General features: G+C 48.6%; 1 protein-coding gene and 1 long non-coding RNA gene across 2 annotated transcripts in view; one reads left to right on the forward strand and one right to left on the reverse strand.

Annotated features, from left to right (window-relative positions):
- The window catches only part of EPAS1 (endothelial PAS domain protein 1), an 85,169-nt gene that overhangs the window by 48,876 nt on the left and 10,086 nt on the right, over nucleotides 1-26,207 (forward strand). The window contains exons 3-9 of the mRNA XM_066267047.1: nucleotides 4,968-5,119; nucleotides 5,550-5,634; nucleotides 9,071-9,189; nucleotides 9,283-9,488; nucleotides 18,814-18,920; nucleotides 25,100-25,247; nucleotides 25,905-26,119. Of these exons, the coding sequence (XP_066123144.1) occupies nucleotides 4,968-5,119; nucleotides 5,550-5,634; nucleotides 9,071-9,189; nucleotides 9,283-9,488; nucleotides 18,814-18,920; nucleotides 25,100-25,247; nucleotides 25,905-26,119 (1,032 nt within the window). The remainder of the gene's footprint in view (nucleotides 1-4,967; nucleotides 5,120-5,549; nucleotides 5,635-9,070; nucleotides 9,190-9,282; nucleotides 9,489-18,813; nucleotides 18,921-25,099; nucleotides 25,248-25,904; nucleotides 26,120-26,207) is intronic.
- Nucleotides 21,886-26,207, reverse strand: part of LOC136330361 (uncharacterized) — a 101,011-nt gene continuing 96,689 nt past the window's right edge. Inside the window, exon 3 of the long non-coding RNA XR_010730282.1 lies at nucleotides 21,886-22,721. This is a non-coding gene — a long non-coding RNA (uncharacterized lncRNA). The remainder of the gene's footprint in view (nucleotides 22,722-26,207) is intronic.

Consider the following 26,207-nt stretch of genomic DNA (forward strand, 5'->3'; position numbering starts at 1 on the left):
ACAGCCTGTTTTCTCTGTTCTCCCACTCGTAAGCCTCTCCGTGGTTCAGAGGTTGAACCGAGGGGACCGTGAACCTGAGGCTGGGCGTCTGAGCACGTCTGCATGTGTATGTGCCGACGTGGACCCCTGTGCACCAGACTCACCAAGGGAGTTAGGACTAGACTGGCCACGGTGAGACATCTCCACTCAGGAGCTGTTGCAAGTTGTGGACACAAACTGGCTGCCCCCTGACTGGGTTTGGCCCCAGACCAACCAGAGTCCTTAGCATATCCGCTCTGGTCCTCTTTGTCCCCAGGTAAGAAATGACAGAAAAGGATAAAGAGCCGTCTGATCCGGGCGTCCTTGAAGGAGCAGTTCTCATAAAACAAGTGTCGCCCGGGGAGGGAGGAGACGGACGGCTTTTCCACCCCATTCTCGACCCTGTCTTCCAGGCTCCCGCCACGCATTCCCTCCGCCAGTTGTTGAAATTGTTTCCAGGAATTGTGTGGGAAACAGGATCTTTATTTTTTCTAGTCATATTTTGCTTTTTCAACACATGCAGCTCAATGGAAAGGAGTAAGGATCCGTGGACAGACAGACTTGCAGGGAACCTCAGTCTGCCTCTTCACTGTCTTTGAGCTTGACTTTCTTCATCTGCACAAAGGGGACAACAGCACTTAACTAAGCGATGCTATTGATGGATTGAGATAAGGTTATAAAGCCCTTACTTTTCCTCCTGCCTGCCACATATTAGGCTCTCAATAGGTTATAGCTTAGAATCAAAATGACTAGGAATAAATAAATCAATTTATAGTAAGTATATATAAATAATGTGTAATACGGACATTATCCTCTTTACCTGTCTTTCGACAATTTCTGTCAAAATGCAGAGTTGCCAAATCAAAATAGGCTGATTCTTGAAACATTTCTGACAAAGGTGAGCACTGATGTTGGCTCATTTTATAATAGGAAGTAGCTGGTTGCATACCTCAGAGTTCAAAAGGCTAAAAAAGACCAGGTTTTGCTTTAGAAAAGTTTCTTCTTAACTTAGTAACATGTTTCCCTTTGATTTTCACAGTAGGCTGTTCTGTGTGGGAATGTTGGAGAGGAAACCTCAATGCTAAGAAAGTCAGGCTAGGAGTCTGGGCTGCCGATTGAGATTTGTATCACAGGAAACAAACTGAAACAATAGCTTTATGATATTAGCTTCCACGCTGGGTCGAGAACAGAACACACTCTGACGGGAACATCGGTGGAAATACCACTTGATTGTCTTAATTCCTCTTTCAAGATGAGCTCTACAAACCATAACCAAATGAAGGTCACTTTTGTATTTGAAGGGCATCAAATAGCAGTAAATATGCAAAATTGGCTTTTCACCTGTAAAGAGGATTTTTGACTTCCCCACACTTGTGTGTGGGGAAAGCAAATTCAGTTTACACACGAGCTGGAGTTTAGTGTGAAGCCAGCTTTCTAAAGAGACATGTCAGGTTTACTATTGATTCATTGGCACTTGCTTAGTGAAGACATCAGTCTTAATAAGAAATGATGATTTCCTGATCTTTAGACTATTAAGGGAAAGGTATGAGAAAATGTAAGGCAAGTAATTTTGAAGTTTTTACCGTGACGTTTTCATGCAGGAATGGTGGAACCAGAGGGGAGAACTGTGGAGGCAGATATGGTTTCTGGTACCTTCTCACGCATCACCTTCAGACTTCTTTCCTTAGTTTTCCACCCCCTACTTTTCTACTATTCCTCCCCTTCCACATTCACCTTCCAAATGAAGGCCCTTTTCTGTCCTGCTCGGAGAGGAGCTGATAAGGCGATTCATGCTAGGATGTTAATGTCTAAGAGCAGCTGATGTATAATCTCTTCTAGAGATACTGAAATTGTTCAACCAAAGAAGAATCTGGTCAGTCAGTAGATTTGCTCACCCCTGTCCTGTGCTACGGCTTATGAAGGTGAATAGAGTGAGGTTAGATAGGATAGGAAGTTATGTAAAGAGCAGAGGAATGAATCTCTAAGGATGGAATTTCCAGGTCCTTTAGGAGGCCAGAAAGATCAGGTAAAACCAATGCCTTCTGCAAAAGCTGTGAGGGTAGCCCAAGCCTACTACCTGATACTGCTGGAGTTTATAGGTATGGCTAATGATACCGCAAGTGATCCAAAAATAACGTCCTCATGGCTTGACTGAGAATGCTTGTGTAGTCAGCGTACCCAGGAATAGGGTGATGGGGGGTGTCTATGGCCCTGGGAGAACTGGAGGAGAGGAACCGGTTTGAAAGGAAAGCCCCTGCCTGACCGGCAGTGGTACAGTGGATAGAGCACGGACCTGGGATGCTGAGGGTACCAGCTTGAGCATGGGATCACCGACATGATCACGTGGTTGCTGGCTTGAGGCCCCAGGTCACTGGCTTGGAGAAAGGGTCACTGGCTCAGCTGGAAGCCCCCGGTCAAGGCACATATGAGAAGCCATCAGTGGTCAACTAAAGTACCACAACTCTGACTTGATGCTTCTCATCTGCTCCGTCTGCCTGTCACCTCATGAAAAATTAAAAAAAAAAAGGAAAGCCCCTGTGAGGGTAACTAAGGGCCAAGCACATCTGAACCGGGAAGATCACAGCAGAATGGTCCTGTAAGAACAGTCAAAGCAGTGCTGGAACCTCTCAGAGTAGAAAACCGAGGGAACATGACCCCTGTGGGGTCATGCATCTTAACCAACAGCAGCCCCTTGTGACGACCTGGGCTCAGAGACCTGGTCAGGAGTGTCTGCCCCGCCACCGTGCCCACTCCTGCTGCCCATGGGTCCCACCCCACCCGGGTGGTGCTGCCTGAAGGAAATGAGCGATGCTCCGGAAAAAGTGCTCCAAAACCTCAGCCCGCGCATATCCTGGCGGTGGGGAGTCATCAAAGCCTGTTTACAGGGCTATTTTTAGCATTAAAGACTCTTGTTGGGCTCCCTGGGCAGAGGAGGGCTGAGCAGGCTGCATCTCAGCAAAGTGCCTCTGATTTTGGTGACCTGTCCCTCTTCTCTGGGGTCAGACTCTGAAGGGTCTTGGGAAGCAAGTAACTGAGAGCAAGAACCCAAGGCAGTTTAGAGAGTCTCTGGTTGTGTGACCTTACAGTGGTTTCTCTTTGTCTTTGCCGCCCCTGGAGGGTCCTTGAGGGAAAGGATGGCTCTTAGACCTCTCCATATCCTTGTACTTCCTAGGACAGGACTTAGCACAGAGTGAGTGGCACTTGATGACAGATGCCTGATTTCCTGCTTTGTGGTGGCACAGAGCAGCCGCATACATAGTAGGAGCAATAACAACTGCAGAGTTAGTGAGTGCATTTCCCGTGTGCCTAGCACCGAGTTGGAGATTAATGGTACGTTAGGGAAGACACGATGCTCACTGTGAGGGGGTGGGGCGGCGGTGATGTGCATGGCCCTGGCCTCTTGCATGGTCTGCCTCTACCCACCATTTTCACCCTCAGCCCCCAGCTGGCAGGGAGCTGGCAGGTTCCTGTAGAAGCCCCAAGGAAGGTAATCAGGTGCTGCCAGAGCAAACAGTTTCACAGAAGAAAGGGGCCCGCCTGTCCCAGGGTCCCTGGGGGCCCAGCCTGCTGGCTTCCTGGTCCTCCAGCCATTGTGACTTCAGTTCCAAGATGTTCTGTTTCCATCTGTGGCCCCCCGAGCAACCCTCTCCCTCCTTCCCAGAGGCCAGCTGGCCAGCTGGCCAGCTGCTGTAGCCGATTTCGCCACCTCCTGGAAGCAAGCGTACCGGGCATGGATGGAAACCAGTTGAGCTGTGTCGGAACTGTTAAAAACAGGAAATTTTAAGCAGAACTATTTCCTCTGGGCCTAGTTAACCCAAATAAGGTTGTCTTGGGATTACTCCAGATTTTGAAGTCAGTGTTGCCACTGAGATCAAAGAAGTTAAAGAGAGAAAAAAGTCTTCTTCATAGGCCAGAAATCACAGGGCTGGCCTCTGCTGTCTGGAGAAGGTGGTCACCTATCTGGTGTGATTTAAATGGTGCTGAAAACCTCTCCTCATGCATCCCAAAATAGGTCACCACTTGCCAAAATAGGCTGATTTTCCCAGCATAAGGGTCATTTGGAGGACCTGGAATTAAGGTGGTGATTCTCAAGCTGCGATACTAGGGCCAACAGTTTTGACAGCACCTGGGAACTTACTAGAAAAGTAGGTTGTCAGCCCTGACTTGAGACTTACTGCATTAGGAGCTCTGGGGACGGGGCCCGTCTAGGGCCCGCTTCATGAGTGTATGACTTCTATATACAACATCAAGATGGTTAACTCTTCCGCGGACTGGCGCACAATTTCTGCTCCATCGGGTGAAGAACACTGCTCTGGAGACTCTGGTACTTGCTGAGATTTGAAAGCACTGAGTCTGGTCACTGTCTGTCCTAAAGCCTCTGCTTAAAGGTAGATGTTAACTGAGAACCCTAACATTGTCAAGGGTGTCACCCTCACCTGCACTTCCCTTCATTGTCATCAGTTTGGCTGACTAGTTAGTTGGCAGACACCCAGGTAAGCAGGGATCAAGTGTGGTTATGTGTGTAGTATAAAGCCATTCCCAGACGGTCTCCCCTCCTGTAGGCTGGTCTCCTGAACCAGAGTGTGGAGAGGAAAGAACTTCCCCCCTTTGGTTCCACGATTTTAGCAAAACAGAGGGAAAGCCAGCTATCAGGATACCACTCGGTCCAGCCCAATTCTTGACTCTGAAGGCTGGCTTGTCCCTAGATGGGCCTGTCCTATTCCTCTGAAGAAATATCTAGCATCTATGACTCTGGCGTGTTCACTGACCCTGTGTGCTCATCCTGTGGTCCCCGTTTGGGCATGTGGCAGACACTTGGATGGTTGGCAGCGTGCTTTTCCAGAGGAGTCCACTTGACGCCTTTGTACTGTCCCTGGCAGACGTCTGTCTGTCCACATCTGTGTTAACACCACATCCACGTGAGCCATGCAAACCCTCTCTCTTTCCAGTTTGCTCTGAAAATGAGTCTGAAGCTGAGGCTGACCAGCAGATAGACAACTTGTACCTGAAAGCTCTGGAGGGTTTCATTGCTGTGGTGACCCAAGATGGAGACATGATCTTTCTGTCGGAAAATATCAGCAAGTTCATGGGACTCACACAGGTGACACCTTCCTCTGGCCCTTTCAGAAAGGGGGCATGTTTCTCTTTGGGGGTAGAAGTTGGTGGAAGGTTCTGATCACATCCCTCCTGACCCCTCCCTGCACGCACCCACCCTGCCCCCGCTCTGATCTCAGCCCACAAGCCTCAGGACCACATTTTCACCCTCTGGCGTTGGGTTTGGCATTGCTGATGACCATCCTGGTGGAAAACTCTTAAGTTAACAGTTCAGCCCTTGTGAGTTAAGTCTCTAACATCCACAGCAGTCCTCTGGTACATCTGTATGTCTGTGGACCTAACACTGAATGAGGAATATGAGAAGACCTCATTTAGTCTCTTCCCTATCTCCAAGTCTAGAAGGTGGCTCAGCTGCCTCTTGGGAACTTCTACTTCAATATTAGGAATAATGAAGCCCGACCTTGTTTTTGAAACAGGTGGAGCTAACAGGACACAGTATCTTTGACTTTACTCACCCCTGTGACCATGAGGAGATCCGTGAGAACCTGAGTCTCAAAGATGGTAAAGTATTCTTTATTGTGTGTCTCCTTCCTTCTCTGACACCGGGGAGGGGGTCTGTAGTCCCTTTGTGTACAAATGTAGGAGAGATGGATCATGAGTATCATGATCTAGAAAAAACTGACATGCAAAGAACTCCAGCAGAGCCTGTGAGATGAGATGAAGGGCCCCGCGAGGACCTGACACTCAGAAACTCCCCTCTGGCCCTGCCTGGTGCCCAGTACCAGCTTGTGGGGCACTCCTTTGGGTTAGGACAGTGTCTCTGGGAGGTTTTAGCACCTGGAGTTCAGCACCTCTGCCACAAATGGCACCCAAATCAACAAATTCATCTGTACCAAAGTGTTCATGGGAACTGTGGGGGCTGTCTATTGATATGTAACAAACCACCCAAAATGTAGTGATTTAAGCAATCATTTTGTCACCTCCCACAATTCTGTGGGTTCCGTGACTGGTTCTTTGGCTCCGTGTCGTATCAGCTAGATGGGATGACCAAGGCGGCTTACCCACATCTCCGGGACAGTGTGGCTTGAGGCTGGGGCTGAGCTGGGATGCTGGAATAGCTGGACTTCTGTCCCACTTCATGGAGTCTCAGAGTCGCTCTCTCTTCACTTGGAGTCTCCAAGGTAGCCAGACTTCTTACATGGCAGCCCAGGGCTCCCAAAATCGCAAAAGTAGTAGCTGCCAGACCTTCCCGAGGCTTAGTTCTGAAGCTGGGGCAGCATCACTCTGCCCCACTCCGTTGGTTAGAGCGAGTCAGAGTCCGCCCCGAGGCAGCATGAAAGGGAGCTACGCAGGTCGTGAATATCTGGAAGCCGGCTCATCGGGGCCATCTTTGGAAACTAGCTGCCCCTGGAGCAAAGACTTAATTTGGCCCCCTGTGGAAACAAAGGACAGGTAGTTTCTGCTGGAAAAGAAATGTAAAAGGTCTCGCACACTACCTGTGGGGCGTCCAGGAAACACTGGTAAGTGGGAGGGCCATACAACGGAAAGCACTTTGCAATGACAGTTGGAGCTGCTGCTTCCTTCATCTCATATAAATGGAAGCATTCAGGCAAAGATATGTGTGGTGATATTATCAAGAGGACTGGAGCTTTGGGCAGAAGTAGAGCTCTGTGACTTGCAAGGTCCCTTCTGAACCTGACATTGATCACTGCTCTGGGCAGATTCCGCCCATGTCTAAACAGCCCCTTTAACATCTCTCACCTGTCACTACCGTGATGTATGCTTGTCCAACCTGAATAATAGAGGCAGTGGTACTGCGCCTGCAAGGTTTGGCCATGGTTACTGTCACACTGCTAAAGCAGACAATTCACTGGTCCACTTCTACCCTTGTTACAGACTGAGCTTGCCGTGTGGGCCTACAAAATGCAGGATTACAAGCAGCCCCATACCCCACCCACCCACTCAGCCCTCATACAGTCCCTCTGCTCTCTCCCTAAAGGCCTTGGACCGCCTAGCTCCTAGAGTACACAGTCTGGAGAGCACTCCATGGGCTATTCAGTGTCTTATCTGTGCTGCTGAGAAAGTCCTGTCTGGTTCTATGGGAAAGGGGCTACCAGTCTTTCTGCATTCCTTCCTAAAGCATGTGCTTGAAGCCTAAGAACATCAAAGTCTCATATCTTCTCTCCTCCAGAAACCCTTTGGTCCTTGGGTTCTCAGGCTCGGTCTGACCATGTGACCTGAAGCAAGTCGCTTCATTGCTCGGTTCCTCGGAATCTTTCTTTTCAGATTGACAGCTGTCCCAGGCAAAGTCTAGGTCTAGGGCCTTCCAGCTCTCGGGTTCCATGATTCACAGCATGAGCCTAGTCTATTTATCTGAGTAGAACTTTAGGTCTCCTGGCCCATGTATCGGGGACTTGGGATCAAGCTCAGCAAATCAGCAAGCTCCTTATTGAAGGTGCCGGCCTGAGTGGACTCATGATCTGGAAGCATAGGGTTAATGTGGGCACCTAGAGGAAGATAAGACCAGGAGGCAGATTGTGGAAAACTTTGAAGGCCAGGTGGAGGGCCTTGAACTTTATCCTGTAGACAGAGGGGAGCTGCTGAAGGATTTTGTGCAGGGGTGGAGTAATCTGATTGGAGCTGTGGTTAGAAGGATTAATCAAATGGTAGAATGGCAAGGATCCAGAAGCTAACAAGTTAGGAGGCCACAATAATAATAACCTAAGCCACGGCCACATTTATCTCCAACACGTGAGCTGGTCCTGGTGGTGGCCCCAGGCCCAGATAGAAGAATATCTCATAATATGCCAACCCCATCTATGAAAAATAAAATTGTAAGATACATCATTAAGCATAGAAGGCATGGTTTTATGATCATGATGAAGGAATGGTCTTTCTAAAAAGAAAAAAGATCCACCATTTGGTCCATCACATAGTGGGCTTTCCTAGGGATGTTTAAGATACTATAGATTCAAAGATGACACAATTCAGTGGCCCCACAGATTTCTGGGCTTATGACAGTTGAGTAAATGAAAGCCCTCTGGAGGTTTAGGTGCAGAGGCTGGTGGCTATGCCTGGAGGGCGGAGAGGGAGTATTTGAAACAAGCCTCTGGATTATTCACTGATGCTGGGCAAGGGCAGCAGGCGTGTATTTTGGGAGACCCAGGGTGAGGATGGTGGGCTAGGCAGAATTTAGACCTGGATAAGGGGACTCAGTTGACACTTACTGCATTTGTCACTTTGTTTTACAGAAAGTGGAGAAAGTTACTGAACAGGCAGGCTACTTGGAGACTATGAGGAAGGAAGCTATATTGTGTGTCTCGGTGATTTATGTAACTCTGCCTGAGAAAGGATATCCATGTTGAGTTAATCCTCAGAGTGGACTTGCTCAACAAATCCCAGGAGATTTGTACCCGAGGTCTCTCTTGAGCTTGACCTATGTCGTGGTAGAAGCAAAGCTGAGGGTACATTATCCTGAATGCAGCCGTTACTGGTTGAACACAGGACACAGGAAGGTTCAAATTCCTGTGGGACAGGAATGATGAAAAGACAGGAGTGTCTGAGGGACATTGCTAATCTGAGCAGTTTATCTCCTGTAGTAATCGTAGTCTCACTCTGACTGTCCCTTGGGATTCCTCCTCGGGAGCCTGGACCTGCTCCAGTGGAGATTTGCTGAGATTGTGGCTAACAGTCACTCATAGCCTTCTGCTCTGGAGGGAGCCCTGCCCACGTGCTAGGTGCCGTGAAAGAAAAGCAGCATAGCACCCTACTCTTCAAGGGCGTGTGCTCTGGTTGGGGAGGCAAGCTGGAGATGAGGAAGCTGTAGTCCGGAGGCTAAGGTGGTACTCGGTGTTCATAGCAGGCTACAGGTGCTGAGAGGGCACATCCTGGGCAAATACACACCATACTTGCTTAGACAACCCTGCAGCTGGGTCTCTCTCCTGTGTATAAATGAAAAACTAAATTCAACTGGTTCCCTCCACCCTCCGCCATCTAGGCTCTGGTTTTGGGAAGAAAGGCAAAGACGTGTCCACAGAGCGGGACTTCTTCATGAGGATGAAGTGTACAGTCACCAACAGAGGTCGAACTGTCAACCTCAAGTCAGCCACCTGGAAGGTAGGATGACATCAGGCAGGGGACGGAGCCCCGGCTGTGCGCCCGCCCCATGCTCTCAGCCCCCCTGTCTAACCCTGCCCGGCTGCTCCCCAGGTCCTGCACTGCACTGGCCAGGTGAAGGTCTACAGCAACTGCGCCCCTCACAGCAGCCTCTGCGGCTACAAGGAGCCCCTGATGTCCTGCCTCATCATCATGTGTGAGCCCATCCAGCACCCGTCCCACATGGACATTCCCCTGGACAGCAAGACCTTCCTGAGCCGCCACAGCATGGACATGAAGTTCACCTACTGCGATGACAGGTAGAGCCCATGAGTGTGTGTGCTGTGGGCAGTGAGTGTGTGTGTGAGTGTGTGTGTGTGTGTGAGTGTGTGTTTATAGTTGTGCCTGTGGTAAAGGCTGGGTCTGGGCCATCAATGCTGTACTGCTGGGTACCTGACCTGCGTGTGGGCTGTGCCGCTGTTTCCCTCCATCCCTGCAGCGAGGGGATTCCTAACACCATTGGTTCCCCGTTGACGCAGCGTCAGGGTCTGAGGGCAGCGCCGTGCTGGTGTGCGGCACTGTTGTCATCGCTGATCGTTGTGACGTGCACATTCCTCCACATATGTGTCAGGCTCCTGAGGAAACACCCAAGCCAGGCTGCTGCCCCAGGAGATGAGGGGCAAGAGATTCTCATTAGCACTCCCAGTTCAGGCGCCAGCCCGGAGCTCGGGTTCTGGAGGAGACTGCCCCACGGCCACATGGTGGGCATGGATTCTCTCCCATTGCTGAACGCTTTCCCCTCAGTCTTTGCTCCTCCTGTGTCACCTCTGTCCTGGCCACTGTCCAGCCTAGTTTTGAAGGCTTTTCAAGGAAGAGACCCTAAGCCAGACTCGGACCCTGAAAGCCAGGCCCGACTGGAGGTTCTCTCGGGTAAAGCGCATTGACTCTGGGGCGAGCTGACCTAGGTTCAAATCCAATAGGAAATGCTCAGTGTTACCTGTTATTCTCACCCTAAATGGTTTCTGGAAGTTGTCAAAGGAGCACCGAAGAGGGAACAAGCAAGCCGGGTCAGCTCTATCTTAGCTCAGGGTGATGTTGAAACAGGTGGAGAGGCTGGGTTGCGGAGGGGGGCCTGGGAGGGGGGCCCAGGAGGGGTGGTAAAGCTGCACAGGGGCTCCTGATGGCCCCGCTGTCTCGCCCCTGCCCTCCCCTCTGCGCCCTGGTATTGGGGATGCGGGGAGGTCAGGAAACAGAGAAAGGAAGGTAGAGGAGTATAGAAGCCGTGAGCAGTGACACCATCAGGAGGAAAGGAAGTGCCCGGAGAAGCATCTGGGCCCGATAGGTCTGCGTCAGGTCAGTGCCACTGCGGCCTCCTGATGAGAGTGTCCCTAGGTAGGCCTTTCAGGGCAGGGACCTCTCGCCCTGACCTCAGCTTTCTGCGGCATCCAGAGTCACCATTTCTTTCCAGAGGCCCAGTGTTTGTGGTCACTCTTCACCGGCAGGGTTTCTCCGCAGACTCTGAGATCCCAGCTTCCCCTTGTCTAAAGTGGCGATGATACTGTCTCAACCCATTCCACAGGATCGTTGCAAAGTGAGAGCATGACTATGAAAGCACTTTGAAAGGTCCAAACACCGTAACTGATGTTCAGCTTTGTGTTTCTGCTCCTGTCTTACTTCTTGTCCTTATCCTCCCCCAAAGCAAGTTTCCCCACTAAACTCAGTCACATCTGGAAGCATGTGGTGGCTGGGGGCCTGGAAGGAAAGACCCCCAGCAAGAACTGCTGTGCCTTCCTAGCCAGCAGGAAGCCACCGGGGCCCAGAGAGAGCCCTGCTCACCTTCTCAGGCCCGCCCCCTTCCCACCACCCACCCGCCACTCAGGGCGACGCAGCTCTCTTCACGGCGGGGCCTGCTTTCTAGGCAAGGCTGAGCTTCTTTCCTCTGATTCTAGACTATCCTGATGTTGGCTGGCGCCTCTTCCTAGAATAGGCCACCACTCCAGGACAATTGAAGAATTTTTGTAACCATATCCTTGAGTCATTCTGTCCCCCAGTCCTGATCATCCTAGTGCCAGGACTCAAGGCTCTTGGAGGTAGTGGGTGGTTATATAAGTAGAAAGAAGTGCTCTCACCTCATAGGGAGAAAATGTCACATGTGAAGACTTTTGCCCTGGAACTGACACAGTCAGCATTAATTACAGTTGTTAGTACTGTTATTATTGTAATGATGATGATGATGATTAGAGAGAGAGATTGCTCCAAAGGCAGGCACCAGAGAAATCCGTGCATGTATGTAAGGTTATTTATCAGATGCAGTCTTCGTATTAAAATGAACATTCTTGGCAGAAGACAGTTTTGTAACACGCACCCCTCTGCGTAGCCTTCTTGGGTGACAAGGGACACCCTGCTGCAGAGCCCGTGCGTCTCTGGCTTCGGAGGGGGCCCCGCGGCTCAGGAGCAGCTGTGCTGCTGTGGACAGCGAAAGCTGCAGGTAGCAGCACGTGCCCAGAGTCACCCCACACATGCTGAGAAAACCCTACTGTCCTAGAAAATAACTCGTCATTCCTAGATAATAGAAAGGAGGGATTTTTTTTAAGCTTAAGACTGATCCTTGTTAAAATGGAGGGGGAAAAAATAATCTGAAAACAGTAATTTGAGGTTATTCTTTATTCATTGCCTTGTTTTGAGTGCATTTCAGGTACTTTCCTGAAAGCAATCAACCTTCGGATAAAAAAGGAGGGAAAAAGCCTGAGGAATTGGGGGCCTGGAAGTGGTTGAAAGGGACAGAAAGGGGAGCAACCCCACACTCACTGGTTAGTTGGGTTCAAGGCTGGTAAGCAGAGGCCACACTGGCTTGAAGAAATCTGTGATTTTAGGGCTTTGTGACTCAAAGTGTGGAGGGTGATCCTTCTGGTAAGTTCTGTGTGTGGGACACATTGCACTTTCAGCAAAATCTCGCCTTTCACGAACCCTAATTATATGGCTCGGACCCTGAGTTCCGTGGTGCCAGAGAGATGAATGCAGAGGTATTTGAAGACATAGAATGCTGTGCTACACAGAAGTTGTGTTTAACCGATTAGCAGATTAGTTAACAAGGGCACAGACGTGGCTTAGACCATTTATAAAGCGACTATTTTAAGTCCTTAATCCTTAAGTGTTTTTCTCAATTGCTTTGATGAGGACTGGTATTTTTTAGTTTGGGTAGCTTAGTTTTGTTTTCCTTATTTGTGTTGAAATGGGGAGAAAGCATATTTAGTCTCTCATATTCTCTCTCTCTCTCTCTCTCTCTCTCTCTCACACACACACACACACACACACACACACACACACATTTTTCTTAATACCCTTCCGAGATCAATGTTTCAAAAACAAACAGTTGCACATGATAGCTGATGGGAAGGCTTTTCATTTTAATCATGAAATTCACTAGATTTAATGATGTCACACACATGAAGGGCTATGATTTCCCATGAAGGAGAATCACCATTTACCATAAGGAGGATTAGAATTTGATGAAAATATAAGGCAATCAGAATTCACAGGATCACTTTTGAGACTGTTTGGTACTTTTTCTTAGATATATTGAGATCACAGACCTAATCAAACCAAATAAATAAAAGAAGGGGAAAGGTCATATAAAAAAAAAAGGAAGGGAGAACAGAGAGGAACCTGGGGAAGAGGGAATGAAAGAAGAAAGAAAAGAGGACTCTCGTCTTGTGTTTTCAGGTTTCTAAAATCAGCTCAACCTGAAACATCTGGAATACCTGAACCTGAATGAAGGAATGCAGATGGTACAAAATGTGTTTTTCCTGCTCCTTTTAATAAAGAAAGGACCATATTAAGTCCTGTGTTAACTATCTGAAACATAGTAAACATTTTTAAAGTGAATTCTATAACAATTTATATATGTCTATCCCATTTATGTGTATATGGTCTACTGCTCTAGACAGGGAGGGTCAAGTTGAGTAACAAGGTTAAGGAAGAATAATGTCCCAATTATCAGTGTAATTGATCATCTCATCTTCATTTATCCTCTGTTTTTTCTAAAATACTGGGCAGCCAATTAATGAACTCTTATTTATTGAACATCTGCTGTATTATCTAGCCCAGTGCCAGAGACTTTTATATTAAAGAAGTAAAAGAGGTGGTGCCTAATCTCCAAAAGTGTACAGTTTGATACATGAGCAACTTAATGAAACCACAGTGTATGCTACAAAATAGAGAGCATTCCAGTCACCCAAAAGGAAGGCAAAATGTGTTCCCAAGTGGTTGAGCTTTAAAAGGGGTGCTTCTATTCAGGTGGAGGTGCCATCTAGTGGCGAAAGAGAATAACTGTGAAGGAAGCCAAACCATCAAGGAGGATACAGCAAAATCTGGATTTTTACATAATTCCACTGTGATTTTTGTCAGTTTTATGAGTCTCCCTGTATCTTAGAAGTCAATTATAAAAGCAAATTATGTGAGTGGGATCGGTACTACTGAGAGTACGGTGGGGGGAAGGCATCAAAATTACAGTAAAAATTTGAAATTAACAAAGGGGTTTTGTAATCTTCACGGGCAGAGTTTGAGGGCAACCTGGTTTTGTTCTTGAATTAAGGCAGCATAGGGCATAATAATATCAAAATATTAATAAGTTTCAATAAAGATGCCTGCATTTTAAATTCTGTGGATCAGATTTAGTATTTCTTTTTATACAAAGTGGGAATAGCAAAAATGATAATTGGCTTATACAGAAAATGTCAATGAAGAAAATATAAAGAGCCATGAGTTGTAAAACAGATATATATCAAAACACCTGGAAGGTGAAATTATTGAAGTCTGAGAAGAAAATGGGCTGATTCAGGCAAATTATAGTGAAAGATGATATACTTTCATTGCGTATTGTGATACATTTAATAAGTTGTTTTGTTTTACTTTTTTAGAGGATATTTGGCATTTTTAATTTCAAGACGATCTTTCAGATTAGTACATTATGTGTATTTTTTTAGTTTAATATACCTTCTACATATTTTTGCCTTTTCTGGAATTAGCCTTTTTCTACATCTCTCTTGCAGGAGAGGAGAGTGTGTTTCTTTAAAACCCTGAGTTAGGAGAAACTTGAAATGCTCCTCCTGTGTGTTGCTGTCTCCTGCAAATGACAAAGTTCTGAAATCAGTCTGAGCATACATATGAGAAACGCCTGGGTATTGTCCTGTCTAATCTAGTCTACTTGAAATAATCTCTGCAAGGGGTAGCTTTACAAACTCTCTTTGGAACTTATTTCAACGTTGATTAGACCTCACAATTCAAAAGGAATTCCTTCTACACAATCTGCATGTCTCTCACTGTAATGCAGGGCAGGTTTCCTCCTACTGTGTGTGGGTTCCAAGGTCATGAAAGGTAGCCATGGCATTTCGTGGCAGTCAGAGCGGGGTCAGTCCAGGATTGAGCCAGGACAGCCTTCCTATGAATAAGTTAACCCAGCCCGGAACACATCACACAGACAGGATGGAAATTGATTGCCCATGCTGGAGAGCTGGCTGTATAGATTTCACATAATCGTGTCACATTTGAGGAGAGCACAAGGCTGAAAGTACTGTTGTTTAAAACCAACAAAGTCTGAGTAAGAATATATTGAAACAGAAGGCATTGAAATCTGAGTTAGAAATAGTCTGGACATTAGGAAATGCAATTCCAAAGCTGATATGCACATATAAAAACCAAAATGAGGCGAAGCCAGTGTTACCTAGGAGAGGCCCTGGCCAGGAGGGTGGGTGGAAGGAAAGAAAGCAGACTTTTAAAAGAAGTATGGCTTGTTAGCAAATACATTCTTTGCAAAACAAGTAAGTGGTTATAAAGTACTTAAAACTTTTATCCTCTTTAATAGTTTAAATACTCTAACCTATCTTGTTTACATGATTAATTCACTTAGCAAATCCTTTATTCGTGTGGGGAACAAGGAAAAGCCTGCAGCCAGACCTCCTTTGACTCCAGGCAGTGGCTTCTGAATCAGGGAGCTTACTAACGTGCCCCCTGGGGGCAGGCACTTGCAGGGTCCCTGGGAAGAGTATCAAGCCTCTTGGTCCTCACTGTAGTTCGTCTCTGCCTCTTGAGGTGGTGGTGGTCCTGACACTGTAGCCAAGAGAATCCTTTCCTTCCTAGCACTCGGGCTCAGGTAGCCCATGTTGAAAAGAGCCTCTGAACCCTTTTCAGCATGAAGAGCAGTGAGTAACTGTCATTTTACTTGCAAAGGCACATCTAACCCTGAAGTGCAGACCCAGGTAGTATGACCCACGTATTTACTCAGGCTAACGCCAAGTTCAGAATTTAACACAGAATTTAACCATTTTTTCGCTATATTTTGTTTTCTCTTTTTCTTCCTTCTTCCTCTGCCTCCCGGGGCTGCCTGTGTCTCCGTCTCCCACCCCACCTCCTCCTCGATCTGCTTCTTTCCCTACTTTATTATGGACGGGAGACCTCTGTTCTTCTCGTTTCTGAGGTCTAGGAAGGTGAGCCTCTCTACAGCCCCCTCTCCTCTGAAGACAGGCCAGCCCTTCTGCGTGGACTTGTTAAACTGATGGGCGACCCCAGGCCGGTTTGTTTGTTCCTGAGAGTGAGTCAGGGGTTCTTAATTAGAAAAGAAAAATAAAAGCATCCTTTATAGAGACAGCACATGAAACTGTGTTATCGCAGCCCGGCTCTGGGGGCCTCTCTGGGACGCAGGGAAATGAGCAGGGAGGCCCTTCGGTGCCGCAGCAGCCGACCCTGTAAACAGGCTGGGTTCATTAACCGCCCTGTTGGCGTCTGCGTGCCTACACATGAAGGCAAATGACCATTAGCTTTAAGTTGGGGTTTCCTGGCTTTGTGAAGTCTGACAACTTGAATGTTCTTCAATTGTGTTTGGTGTATGCGTATTTCCCAGTTTTTATAGTCTGTTTAAAGAAATGAAGAAGGAGACATTAAATATTTATTTTAGTTGACAAGATAAATGAAGGCTGCTCCTGGGAAGATAGCAGTTGATCCCGACATCTAGGTTTGTTTGTCCACTTCGCGAACATGCCCATTGTATGCCTTTGAATGGTTGGTACATTAGTTAGATTTAAAATATTTTATTATGAGGCTACTTATCACAAACATTTGCTTTGAACATTTTAATTTAAAGATTCTAATCTTGAAAGAGAATTGAACTTCTTCAGGAAATAGAATCAAATCTTTCACAGAATAGCTTTATTTCTGCGTCTCCGTAAAATCCTGGACCTGTCCAGGAAAGGAAGCAGCTTCTCTGGCAAATCTGGGAGCCTGCCCGGCTCCCTGCCCGCAGGGCCTACACGAACAATTCTGATTCCCAGGCCAAGCTAGGTGGGCCCCGGCCCGACAGAGCAGATCTGTCAGGGGGACCAGCACTGTTCCGTCTCCTCGTTCTCCCCCAGTCTTCACCTCGGCCAAGGTGCCACCGGGCACCAGCCCTGGGGGCCGGATGACAGGGAACATGTCCCCTGCTGATGAGCTCAGAGACTCTCTGCTCAAGGCCAAGTGAGGGGACAGATCCTCCTAGTTTGAGACCAGCTGGCTGGTGCAAGTGAGCTACTGGAATCTCGTGGAGAAATCTCCCCTGGGCTGAATCAGCTGAGACCTAAGCTTCTCAGCCCTGCTGGGCTGTCACTCATTTGCCAAAGGCGTTAATCCTCAGTCTCACCTAGGCCAAGAGCTTGCCTCCTCTCTGCTCACGTCACCACGACACACCTTCCAAAATGACAAAGTGGATCAAATGTCATGAGGGTTTCTGCTGAGGCCTGTGTGTGTGCATGCGTATGTACATGTGTGTGTGCGTGCACAGCACACACTGAGGCGGTTGATCATGTTCTGGGAGGAAAAGCAGAGAGTTGGTGCCCAGATCCCTGAGCAGTGCAGACAGACAGGGCTCTGGTTGTACCTTAGGTCCTCAGAGGGAAACAGTCCACGGGTTAGCTGCTCGATTCTTTAGCCCCTGACTTCCGAGGTTGACGGCCTAGGTAGAATGTGGAAAGACGAAGACATAATCCTCTGTGACGCTGTGTTTACCTGGAAGGACTTCGTGAGGAGACAGTGGTGAGGGCTGGAGGAATTGGCGAGGGCTCCGTGGTGAAGGTGAGGCCTCGCGCTGGCCCTGCGACAGCCAGAACTTAGAGGAGAGAGGGGGAAAGAAGGCAGCAAGGCTCTGCAGCAAGAATGAGTGGGCCAGCCGCGGGGACGGCAAGGAGAGGGGTATGCCAGGGCAGCGGGTACAAGACACGCTGAAGGCTTGTTGAAAATCAAATTACATAGAAGATGGAGACTAGGTTCTGGGGGGACTTGGAAGTGAGGCAGAGTTTATTTACTCCGGATATGGTTGCAAATAGGGAAAGCAGTAGATGCTTAAATCGGGGCGTGGCAGGATGGAGGTAGTATCTTACGGATGGCTTACTCCCGTAGATGTGTACAAACCCCTGGAGGAGGGCAGAGACACTGCTCCTGCTTTCCTCCCCCTACTACTAGTCTCTAACTTAGATGGTAAGTGTTGGGCCGTATGTAAAAGTCCCGCATTCTGAAATAGAGCTTGGGATGAGGAGGAGAGCGTGTTTCTAACTTGTGATAGGCCAAATTAACGAGACAATGAGCCCATTAGGAAACACTGTGTGAGATAACAAGGATGATGAAAAATAATATTTAGGTCTGATGTGGGGTTGTGGCAGATCTGGTGGTTCTTGGGTAGGTCTGGTTTATTTTAATGAGTCCTACGCAGAGCGAGGAGTCCTTGGAGTGTGAAGTGATTCTTCATGGTTCTCCGTATTTCTCCACGTTTCCTTTCTTCCACCCACTTTTCGTCAAAAACGCCCCTTACAGGATGAAGCAAGGCACATTTAGGACAGCCGGGCCATGTCGTTCCAGAGCTGCAGGTTTGTCGGAGACTATAAGGAGAGGCACGTGTCAATGACTATGATCTTATATTCTTCTTGTACTGCCTGTCTCCTTCCTTTCCTTGAAATAGGGAGGGATGAGTAGAAGGACCCATGGAAGGCAGACCCTACGTCCAGGAGGAAGTTGAGCTCACCGGACAGGACATGAGGGGAAACAACCAGAAAAGTGAAGCTTTAAGCTGGGGTTCTCCTTGACCCAGGTTCCTCCTCATTCTGGGGTTCACACACAGACAAAGGTCATCTCCCTGCTTCTCCCCGCTTGGGGCCACATAATTTTCACTTTCCATGATATGACCCCCTACGAGGGTAAGCTTGATCTAGTCATCAGGAGGCCCTGGTTTTCACTCCTGCTCTGTCCCTGGACACATGTGTGGACCTCAGAAAATTGTCTTCCCTCCCTGGATACCTACTCCTTCATCTGCAAAGACTGGGGGAGGGGCTGTGAGAGCCTGTCACAGCTGCTGGAGGCTAGGCATGTGTGTGTGTTTGGGTTGCGGGGGAGTCCCCCGAGGAACTGCTTTTCCTTCCTCCCCAAATGCCTTCAGGAAGGGCAGGAAGAAAGCGTGGAGGTTGGGGGGACCCACGGTTGCAGGTTGGCCACCGTGTGTTTCTTGTTTGCATGCATGGTGTGTCCAGGAAACGTGTTCATTTGGTTTACCTTCTGGATTTAGCTCCTTGAGCCATTGCCCATGTTCATATGTTTTTGTTTTGTTTTGTTTTGTTTTTAATTCAGAATCACAGAACTGGTTGGTTACCACCCAGAGGAGCTGCTTGGCCGCTCAGCCTACGAGTTCTACCACGCACTGGACTCAGAGAACATGACCAAAAGCCACCAGAACCGTAAGTTCCTGGTGTGCCCTGTGGGGCTGTGGAACTTGGCTTTGACTGGGGCCTGACTGGTGAGACAGGAGGAAGCCCAGCCACTTCCTTCACAGAGCCACTCTCTCGTGCAGTGGAAAGACTCATAACCTCAGGGTGGTTAGAGAACCAGGGCTGCCACCAGCCTGTTTGACACCTTCATGCGAATTAGAAAAGGGACCCTTCCTCCAGGGGGACACACCCACACATGCAAAACAGCTTGGAGAGTAGCAGGTGGGCTGTATCTCAGCCCCCAGGTGCCATCTCTCCTGAGCACTCTTGTGAATGGAGTCGGAGGTCTGCACAATCCCGTGGAACAGCCGTGTAGAGGGTAACACGGGACAACATGTAATCGCCTTGGGTGAGGTGCTTTCGAAGCAAGCAGGTTCATTGGGAGAAGAGAAGTGCTAGGGAAGCGCAGGAAAGGAGAGGCACGGGCATTTGCGCTGTATGCCCTGAAGGACGGGGAGGGTTAGACAGAGGGGAGGTGGTAGGGCACAGCCGTAATCAATGTGTTGAGGCAGGCCATGGTTCCCTGCAAGCATGCTTGCTGGATCAAGAGAACTCAGTTGGAGGAGGCTGTCCAGGCCACCAGTGATGGCATTTGGAAACTGCTTTGCAGCTTGAAAGAAACTCAAGTTACGAAAGGATTCTAGAACAGGAGAGTCCAGTAGAACTATCTGCAGTGGAAATGTTCTACATCTGCATAGTCCACATGTGATCTATGCAGTACTTGAAATATGTCTAGGGCACTGAGGAGCTGAGTTTATTTTTAATTTAATTTTAATTAAACGTAAATAGCTCTATTTGGCTTGTGGCAGGGCAGTTCTAGTGCATTCACTTGGCCACATATTGCCAGTTAATGTTTTCCATTTGCACGTGATCCAAAACAATTTTCTTGAGTCAATACAGCCCATCAACATGCAAGGACTCAGTGTTTATAATCCTCATACTTGGTCCACTGAAGGACACAGCAATTGATAGACTTGATTCCTCCCCTGTGGAATCTCATTTCTGAGGGGGAAGGAGGGTTGTGGGCTCCCAGGGATCCAGGCTCATACCATTAGCCACAGTATCTAGCCTACCGTTAGATACACTACAGGCACTAGATAAATTATAAGCCCAAAGGCATAAAATACATTTGGAAAAGAATGCTTCAGAATAAGTGCCTGCAGTGGCACAGACACGGGTGTCAAGAGGATTACAGGGTTGGAAATGGGTAAGTCTGAGGAGCTTCCCAGTGGCTCTGCTGGTCTTGAGCTCCCAGGATTAGCTGTGGCTTGGAGTGGCAATGCAGAAAATGGAAGTACAGCTGTTTGCCCATTGTTCCTAAATCCACCCATCTATCCCAAGGTTAGGATAGCTGAAGTTCAGAGCAGCTAAAGATCAGCATATCAGTATCTGAGCACAGTTAATATCCTCTTATAGAGTGAAGTCTTCTCTAGTTGGGTTCTCTGCTGCTTCCCCTGGCTTTTGGTTTTGATCTGACAGCGATACAGGGTCCTTTATGATACTTCACAAAAGCTTCTCATGCTAGCTAGCAACCATGCAAACAAACGACCTAGATGGAGCCCCATTTTGGACCGAGGGTCGGGGAGGGAGTGGTGTGTGCCCAGCCCACAGGATGGGTGTGATCCAGCCCCAGCTGCCCCAACTCTGAACTTGTAGGCTGTGGGTCAAGCCTTCACTGTGGAGTTCCTAGTGCTTTCTGGTCCATGACTGGTCCTCGTCCCAAAGTGCCCTGACACTGCGTGCTTTCTGGTCCATGATTGGTCCTCGTCCCAAAGTACCCTGACACTGCGTGCTTTCTGGTCCATGACTGGTCCTCGTCCCAAAGTGCCCTGACACTGCGTGCTTTCTGGTCCATGACTGGTCCTCGTCCCAAAGTGCCCTGACACTGCGTGCTTTCTGGTCCATGACTGGTCCTCGTCCCAAAGTGCCCTGACACTGCGTGCTTTCTGGTCCATGACTGGTCCTCGTCCCAAAGTGCCCTGACACTGCGTGCTTTCTGGTCCATGACTGGTCCTCGTCCCAAAGTACCCTAACACTGGGACTCGGGGCCCAGGCTCTGGCTCAACTGCCCCCCTGCCTCCCTGGGGCTAGGCTTTTGGGTCCTCCATCCTAGAGGTGTAAAACTGGGGGGAAGCCCAGCTGTCCCCTCGGCCAAGGGTGAAGTCAAAGCAGGGGACAAATGTAAATATTTCTGGGCGTTCTTGGACAACAGTGGCATACTTTATTTTCTGGAATGGGAAAGGAAAGGAAAGTGCTGTCCAAGGGAACAAAAATGCCAACTTCTCTGAGGCATATAGGAAGTATTCTTTATATACCTCCGTAGAAAAGCTTTGACTCATAAAAAAGAGGTGGGATAAAAATTTGTCACACCATTTTTCTGCTGACTCCAGGGAAAATGTGCTTTTTATTTAATCTGTGTATTTACGCATTAGGAACCCTTAAAGGTAATTTACAGCCCAAATAGAAATCACAGGCTCCCTTCTTCCCCTGGTGGAACCAAGCAAAGCTGCCCTGGGCTCAGAGGCATGTGCCCAGCCAGCAAGCCCAAATCCAGCAAAGGGAATCTGAGTGGGTTGGAAAGTGGGTTAATAATGGCTAAAACAAAAATCTCTTTCTCTCTCCCCACCTCTCCTTCTCTCCCCTTCCTCTTCTTTCCACCTCCCTCCTCATCTCTCCCTCCCCTTCTCTCCCTCCCCCTTCTCTCCCTCTCCCTCCCTCACTCTTTCCCTTCCTTCCTTTTCCTCTCCCTCTCTCTCCCCCTTCCTGCCCCTCTCTCCCTTCCTCCTCCTTCCTTCTCCCTTCCTCTCCCTCTTCTTCTCTCTCTCTCCCTCCCTTTTTCTCTCCCTTTCTCTCCCTCCCTTCTCTCCTTCTCCCTTTCTCCCTCTCCCCCTCCCTCTCCCTTTCTCCCTACCCCCCTCTTGGTTTGTGCAAAGAGAGTTGCACCACAGACCCACACTCATGCTGTGAAATAGCTGGGGGCCCAGGTTTGAGGCTGGTCCATGTTGGCACAGCAGCAGCCCAGATTTTCACACGTATATGTCTTAGCCTGTCAACATTTACCATTGAAATTACTGGAGATGCTCAGCCCTCGAACCAGATTCAGATAATTGAAAGCCCTCATTTCCAAATGGATTAGTAATTTATACATTGTTACCCTCAGAGGGGAGGGGCTGGGGGGGTTGGTTTCTCTTTGTTGTGTAAGGACATTATGTGCTCTTAGGAAAACAAGATTAAAGGTCATAAAAAGCCTATCTACCAAGTAGCAGGCCCCTCACCAAGGCTGGCATTAATGAGCAGATGATTAGAAGGCAGGCGTAATTATATTCTACTGACAGAGCAGGCCCTCGCCTGCAATCGCTAGAAATGCAGTTAAAGCCTTTGCTCGCTGCACTGTTTAATCAAGAGTAAGAGCCCTGAATTTTGTCTGCATTAAGAACCATCTAAATAAGTTAACTCTAGTCACTTGAAATTGTGCAAGAATCATTTCGCTGCAGCAGGGGAGCCTCAGGGGCAGAGAAAAAGTGAAGTCAAGGAGGACAGAAGTCATTTCTTTGGTGGCAGAGTCCACGGTGGTTCAGGACAGGGGCAACAGCAAATTTAGGCTTCGCAGTGGACTGTGGCTCAGAGAGTGCTGAACCAGGAGCCACGAGACGGGGCTTGAGCCAGTCGCTCCTGTCCCGGGTGATGTTAAGCAGGTCAGCAATCCTTCTGGCCTCGGTTTCTTCGTGTTCAAAGAAGATGACCTCTGTCTTCTCTGCAGCACAGGATTTTCTGAAAAAGATTAGGATGATACAACCACTTTGAAAAATAATTTGGCAGTTTCTTATAAAGTAAACGTATACTTAGCATATGACCCAGCCATCACACTCCTAGCTACACCCACGAGAAATGAATAGTATGTCCATACAAAGGTGTGCACACAATTGTTTATAGCAACTATATTCATATAAGCACCAAACACTGAAAACAGTTCAAACATCTGTTGACAGGTGAATTAACTAATTATGGTACATACGTACAGTGAAATACTCATAGTACTCAGCCGTGAAAAGGAACAAACCACAAAAACCTGCAACAACATGAGGAATCAGGAAAACATGCTGCGTGAAAAACCAACCAACCATGCCAGACACGAAAGAGTATGCATACACTTGTATTATTCCACTTCTATGCAAGAGGAGAAGAGAGCATTTCAGTATTTAGAGACAGAAAACACATCCGAGGTTGCCTGAGACCAGGGGTGGGAATGGAGATGGACTTTCAAGAGGCACAAGGATTTTTTTTTTTTTTTGATGGGGAGGGGGTGATGGAAAAATCACCATACCTTTGATCATGGTGATAGTTAGAAGGGTGTATGCATTTGTCAAAACTCATTGAACTGTATGCGTAAATGGGTGCATTTATTAATTAAATTGAGGTCAATTAAAGTGAGGTAAATTAAACGTCACTCAAGTTGACTTTAAACAAAAGCAAGCTTAGACTAGGAGTCTTTAATTTGGACTGTAATCCTGTCTACTGTTTCCACCGAGGGGGCCTTTCAGGAAATCACTCAATAGTTCCCAGCCCCGGTTTCTGCAGATGTAAGACAGGAACGGTAGTAGATACCTCATGGTGCTACTGCATCCTAAATGAGCTGAGGACAAGGCTCGGTGGCGCTGCATGTGCCAGGCACGGTTGTAATTGCTTGGCAGAATTCATCTTATGAGACGTTTTTGAACGCTGCAAAGCACGGTACACATGTAAGCTATGGTGGTATTTCCTGCACTTTGGAGGTGCTTGTTAAACTTGAAGAAGGTAATTTCTGCCCAAACTTAAATGTAAAGGATGACAAGCAGCATTAGCATGGGACTAAGCTGCATTTCTCAGCCACGCAGCGGAGGTGAATGGGGAGGTGGCCCTGCGATGTTCTCCCACAGGGCCCTTCACAGCACTGTTCACAGACATGTCCTGCAGATGTATCAGAGCCTGGGTGCGATCCGTATTAGTAACTTTGGGAAAGCGGTGGCTTTTCCTATATAGTATTTGTCAGTGACATTCGGTCCACATTCTTGTACCTGATAGGGTAGATTTGTCCCTCAGTACAAACAGTTGTGGTATACTTCGTAGCTAATAATGATGATTATTACCATTACTATTATTTTTATTGATGCCCATTTTGCAGGGGGGGGGGGACCAAAACCAGGAGAGTGTTCTTTTCCCAGAGTTCCCAGGCTAGCAAGATGTTCCAGCCCTCTGTGACTCGGGGCTTTCTGAACTGGGATTCTGAAGAATGAATTTCCAAGGGATAAAAGTAACTGGGCAGTTCAGAAAACTCCCAGAGATCTCTAACAGGAGTAGACTCTCCTTTAAAGGGTTTTGCTGCTTCCTTTTCAGGGGGAGCAGATAGAGCATTCCGGACTGAGGAGGAGGACAGTCCGGGATGTGGGACCCCTTCCTCAATGTGTTACACACACAGGTGTTAAGTGAACATTTAGAACTGGAGTTGGAAACAGGTCAGAAGCAGGCAGCCCCGCTGGGCAGCCGGGAGGAGGAACAGGAAGGACTTGCCATGGTTTTAGAAGAGGCCGAGTGCAGGCTGCTAGGAGCCCAGCCTTCTTCAGCCCCAGCCTCGTCCCTCTGCCTTCGCTACCGGCCACAAAGCTGCTGTGGCCCTGTGGTGGCAGGCCCGGCAGATGGCCTGGAACAATCGAAAATATCATTTTAAAAAAGACTTCATACATTCACAAGCTGAGTAACGTGGCAGGTCCGCTCTAAAGGGCTGCCCCGAAGAGAAGCCTTCCCCACGCTGTGCCCACCTTGACCTGGAGTGCTTGGCGGAGGAGGGTGCCCTGTCGCCCCTGTGGAGCCTCCTGTCTTTGAGCCTGGAGGGGGGTGGATAGGACAGAGCTAGTCAGTGAGGTGAGTGGTAAGAGGACTCACCAAGGGACTGGCAACGGGACACGTGCTCACCTGACAACCTTGGACAAGTCACTTAACCCCTCCGGCTCTTCTTTCCCTGTATTTAACATGAGGAGTTGGGTGAGATGATCTATGAGCTCCGGTCTTTGTGGTCTGGTGCCTAGTCCCATCCATTCCCCCTCAGACTGCCCTCCCGTGGGGTCTCCACTCCCCCACCTCCCTGACCGCCGGCTCCCTTTCTCCTCCCGCAGTGTGCACCAAGGGTCAGGTGGTGAGCGGCCAGTACCGGATGCTGGCCAAGCACGGGGGCTACGTGTGGCTGGAGACGCAGGGGACAGTCATCTACAACCCTCGCAACCTGCAGCCCCAGTGCATCATGTGTGTGAACTATGTCCTGAGGTGAGTGTGTGAGGGCCGGTGGGAGCCGGGGTGTGGGGGATGGGGTGTGTGGGGTGCCTGAGCTCCCCAGACCGAGAGTGGCAGGCCCAAGGAACACCCAGCCTCTCTCAAGCCGCTTTGTGAGCTCTCTGCGGTGCTGATCCTTATGGCCCAGAGTTCCATGGGTGTCTTGGGAACAGTGGGACACTTGGGATTTCCCCTTTCCAGTGTTTTTTTCTGACCCTTTCCCTAGTCTAGCACCTATGTCACGCCTCTGGCCCACATGGGGAGGCAGATAGAACAAAGTTGTCATTTAGTAAGTATTTTTTGAATGGGGAAAACATTCATGTGTTTTGAGAAAAGAAGATGTAACCCCTCCACTCTGTTGTACCTGGGAAGGAAGCTGGATAAAGTCATTGCTCGAGGGAAACAGACAGAAACCTTCACACCCGTGCACCTCACACAGCATCCAAAACAGATTCATAGTCCGAAAGCACTCTCCACATTGCTACCTCAACTCCGAACTTCCGCTGTGTGGTTCTTTACAAGATGACGGCACAGGGCATCCATACCCATGTGCTCAGCTAAGAGGCTTAGCATCAGGGTTTCCCTGTCTGGGGAGCAAAAGGATTTTGCTAGAAAATGTGGAAGGTCTAAAGCACCCTCTTGTCCCATCAGTGAGATCGAGAAGAATGACGTGGTGTTCTCCATGGACCAGACTGAATCCCTGTTCAAGCCGCACCTGATGGCCATGAACAGCATTTTTGACAACAGTAGCGAGGTGGCTGTGTCTGAGAAGAATCACTTCCTGTTCACCAAGCTGAAGGAGGAGCCAGAGGAGCTGGCCCAGCTGGCCCCCACTGCGGGAGATGCCATCATTTCTCTGGATTTTGGTGGGTGCTGAGCTTGGGGGGGGGGTGTCTTTGAACCTTCTTGGGATGGGGGAGGTATTTACCATAACAGGCCTCCCTGGCTACAGCT

The sequence above is a fragment of the Saccopteryx bilineata genome, chromosome 3 (assembly GCF_036850765.1).
Source record: "Saccopteryx bilineata isolate mSacBil1 chromosome 3, mSacBil1_pri_phased_curated, whole genome shotgun sequence".
In the NCBI taxonomy this organism is placed as follows: domain Eukaryota; kingdom Metazoa; phylum Chordata; class Mammalia; order Chiroptera; family Emballonuridae; genus Saccopteryx; species Saccopteryx bilineata.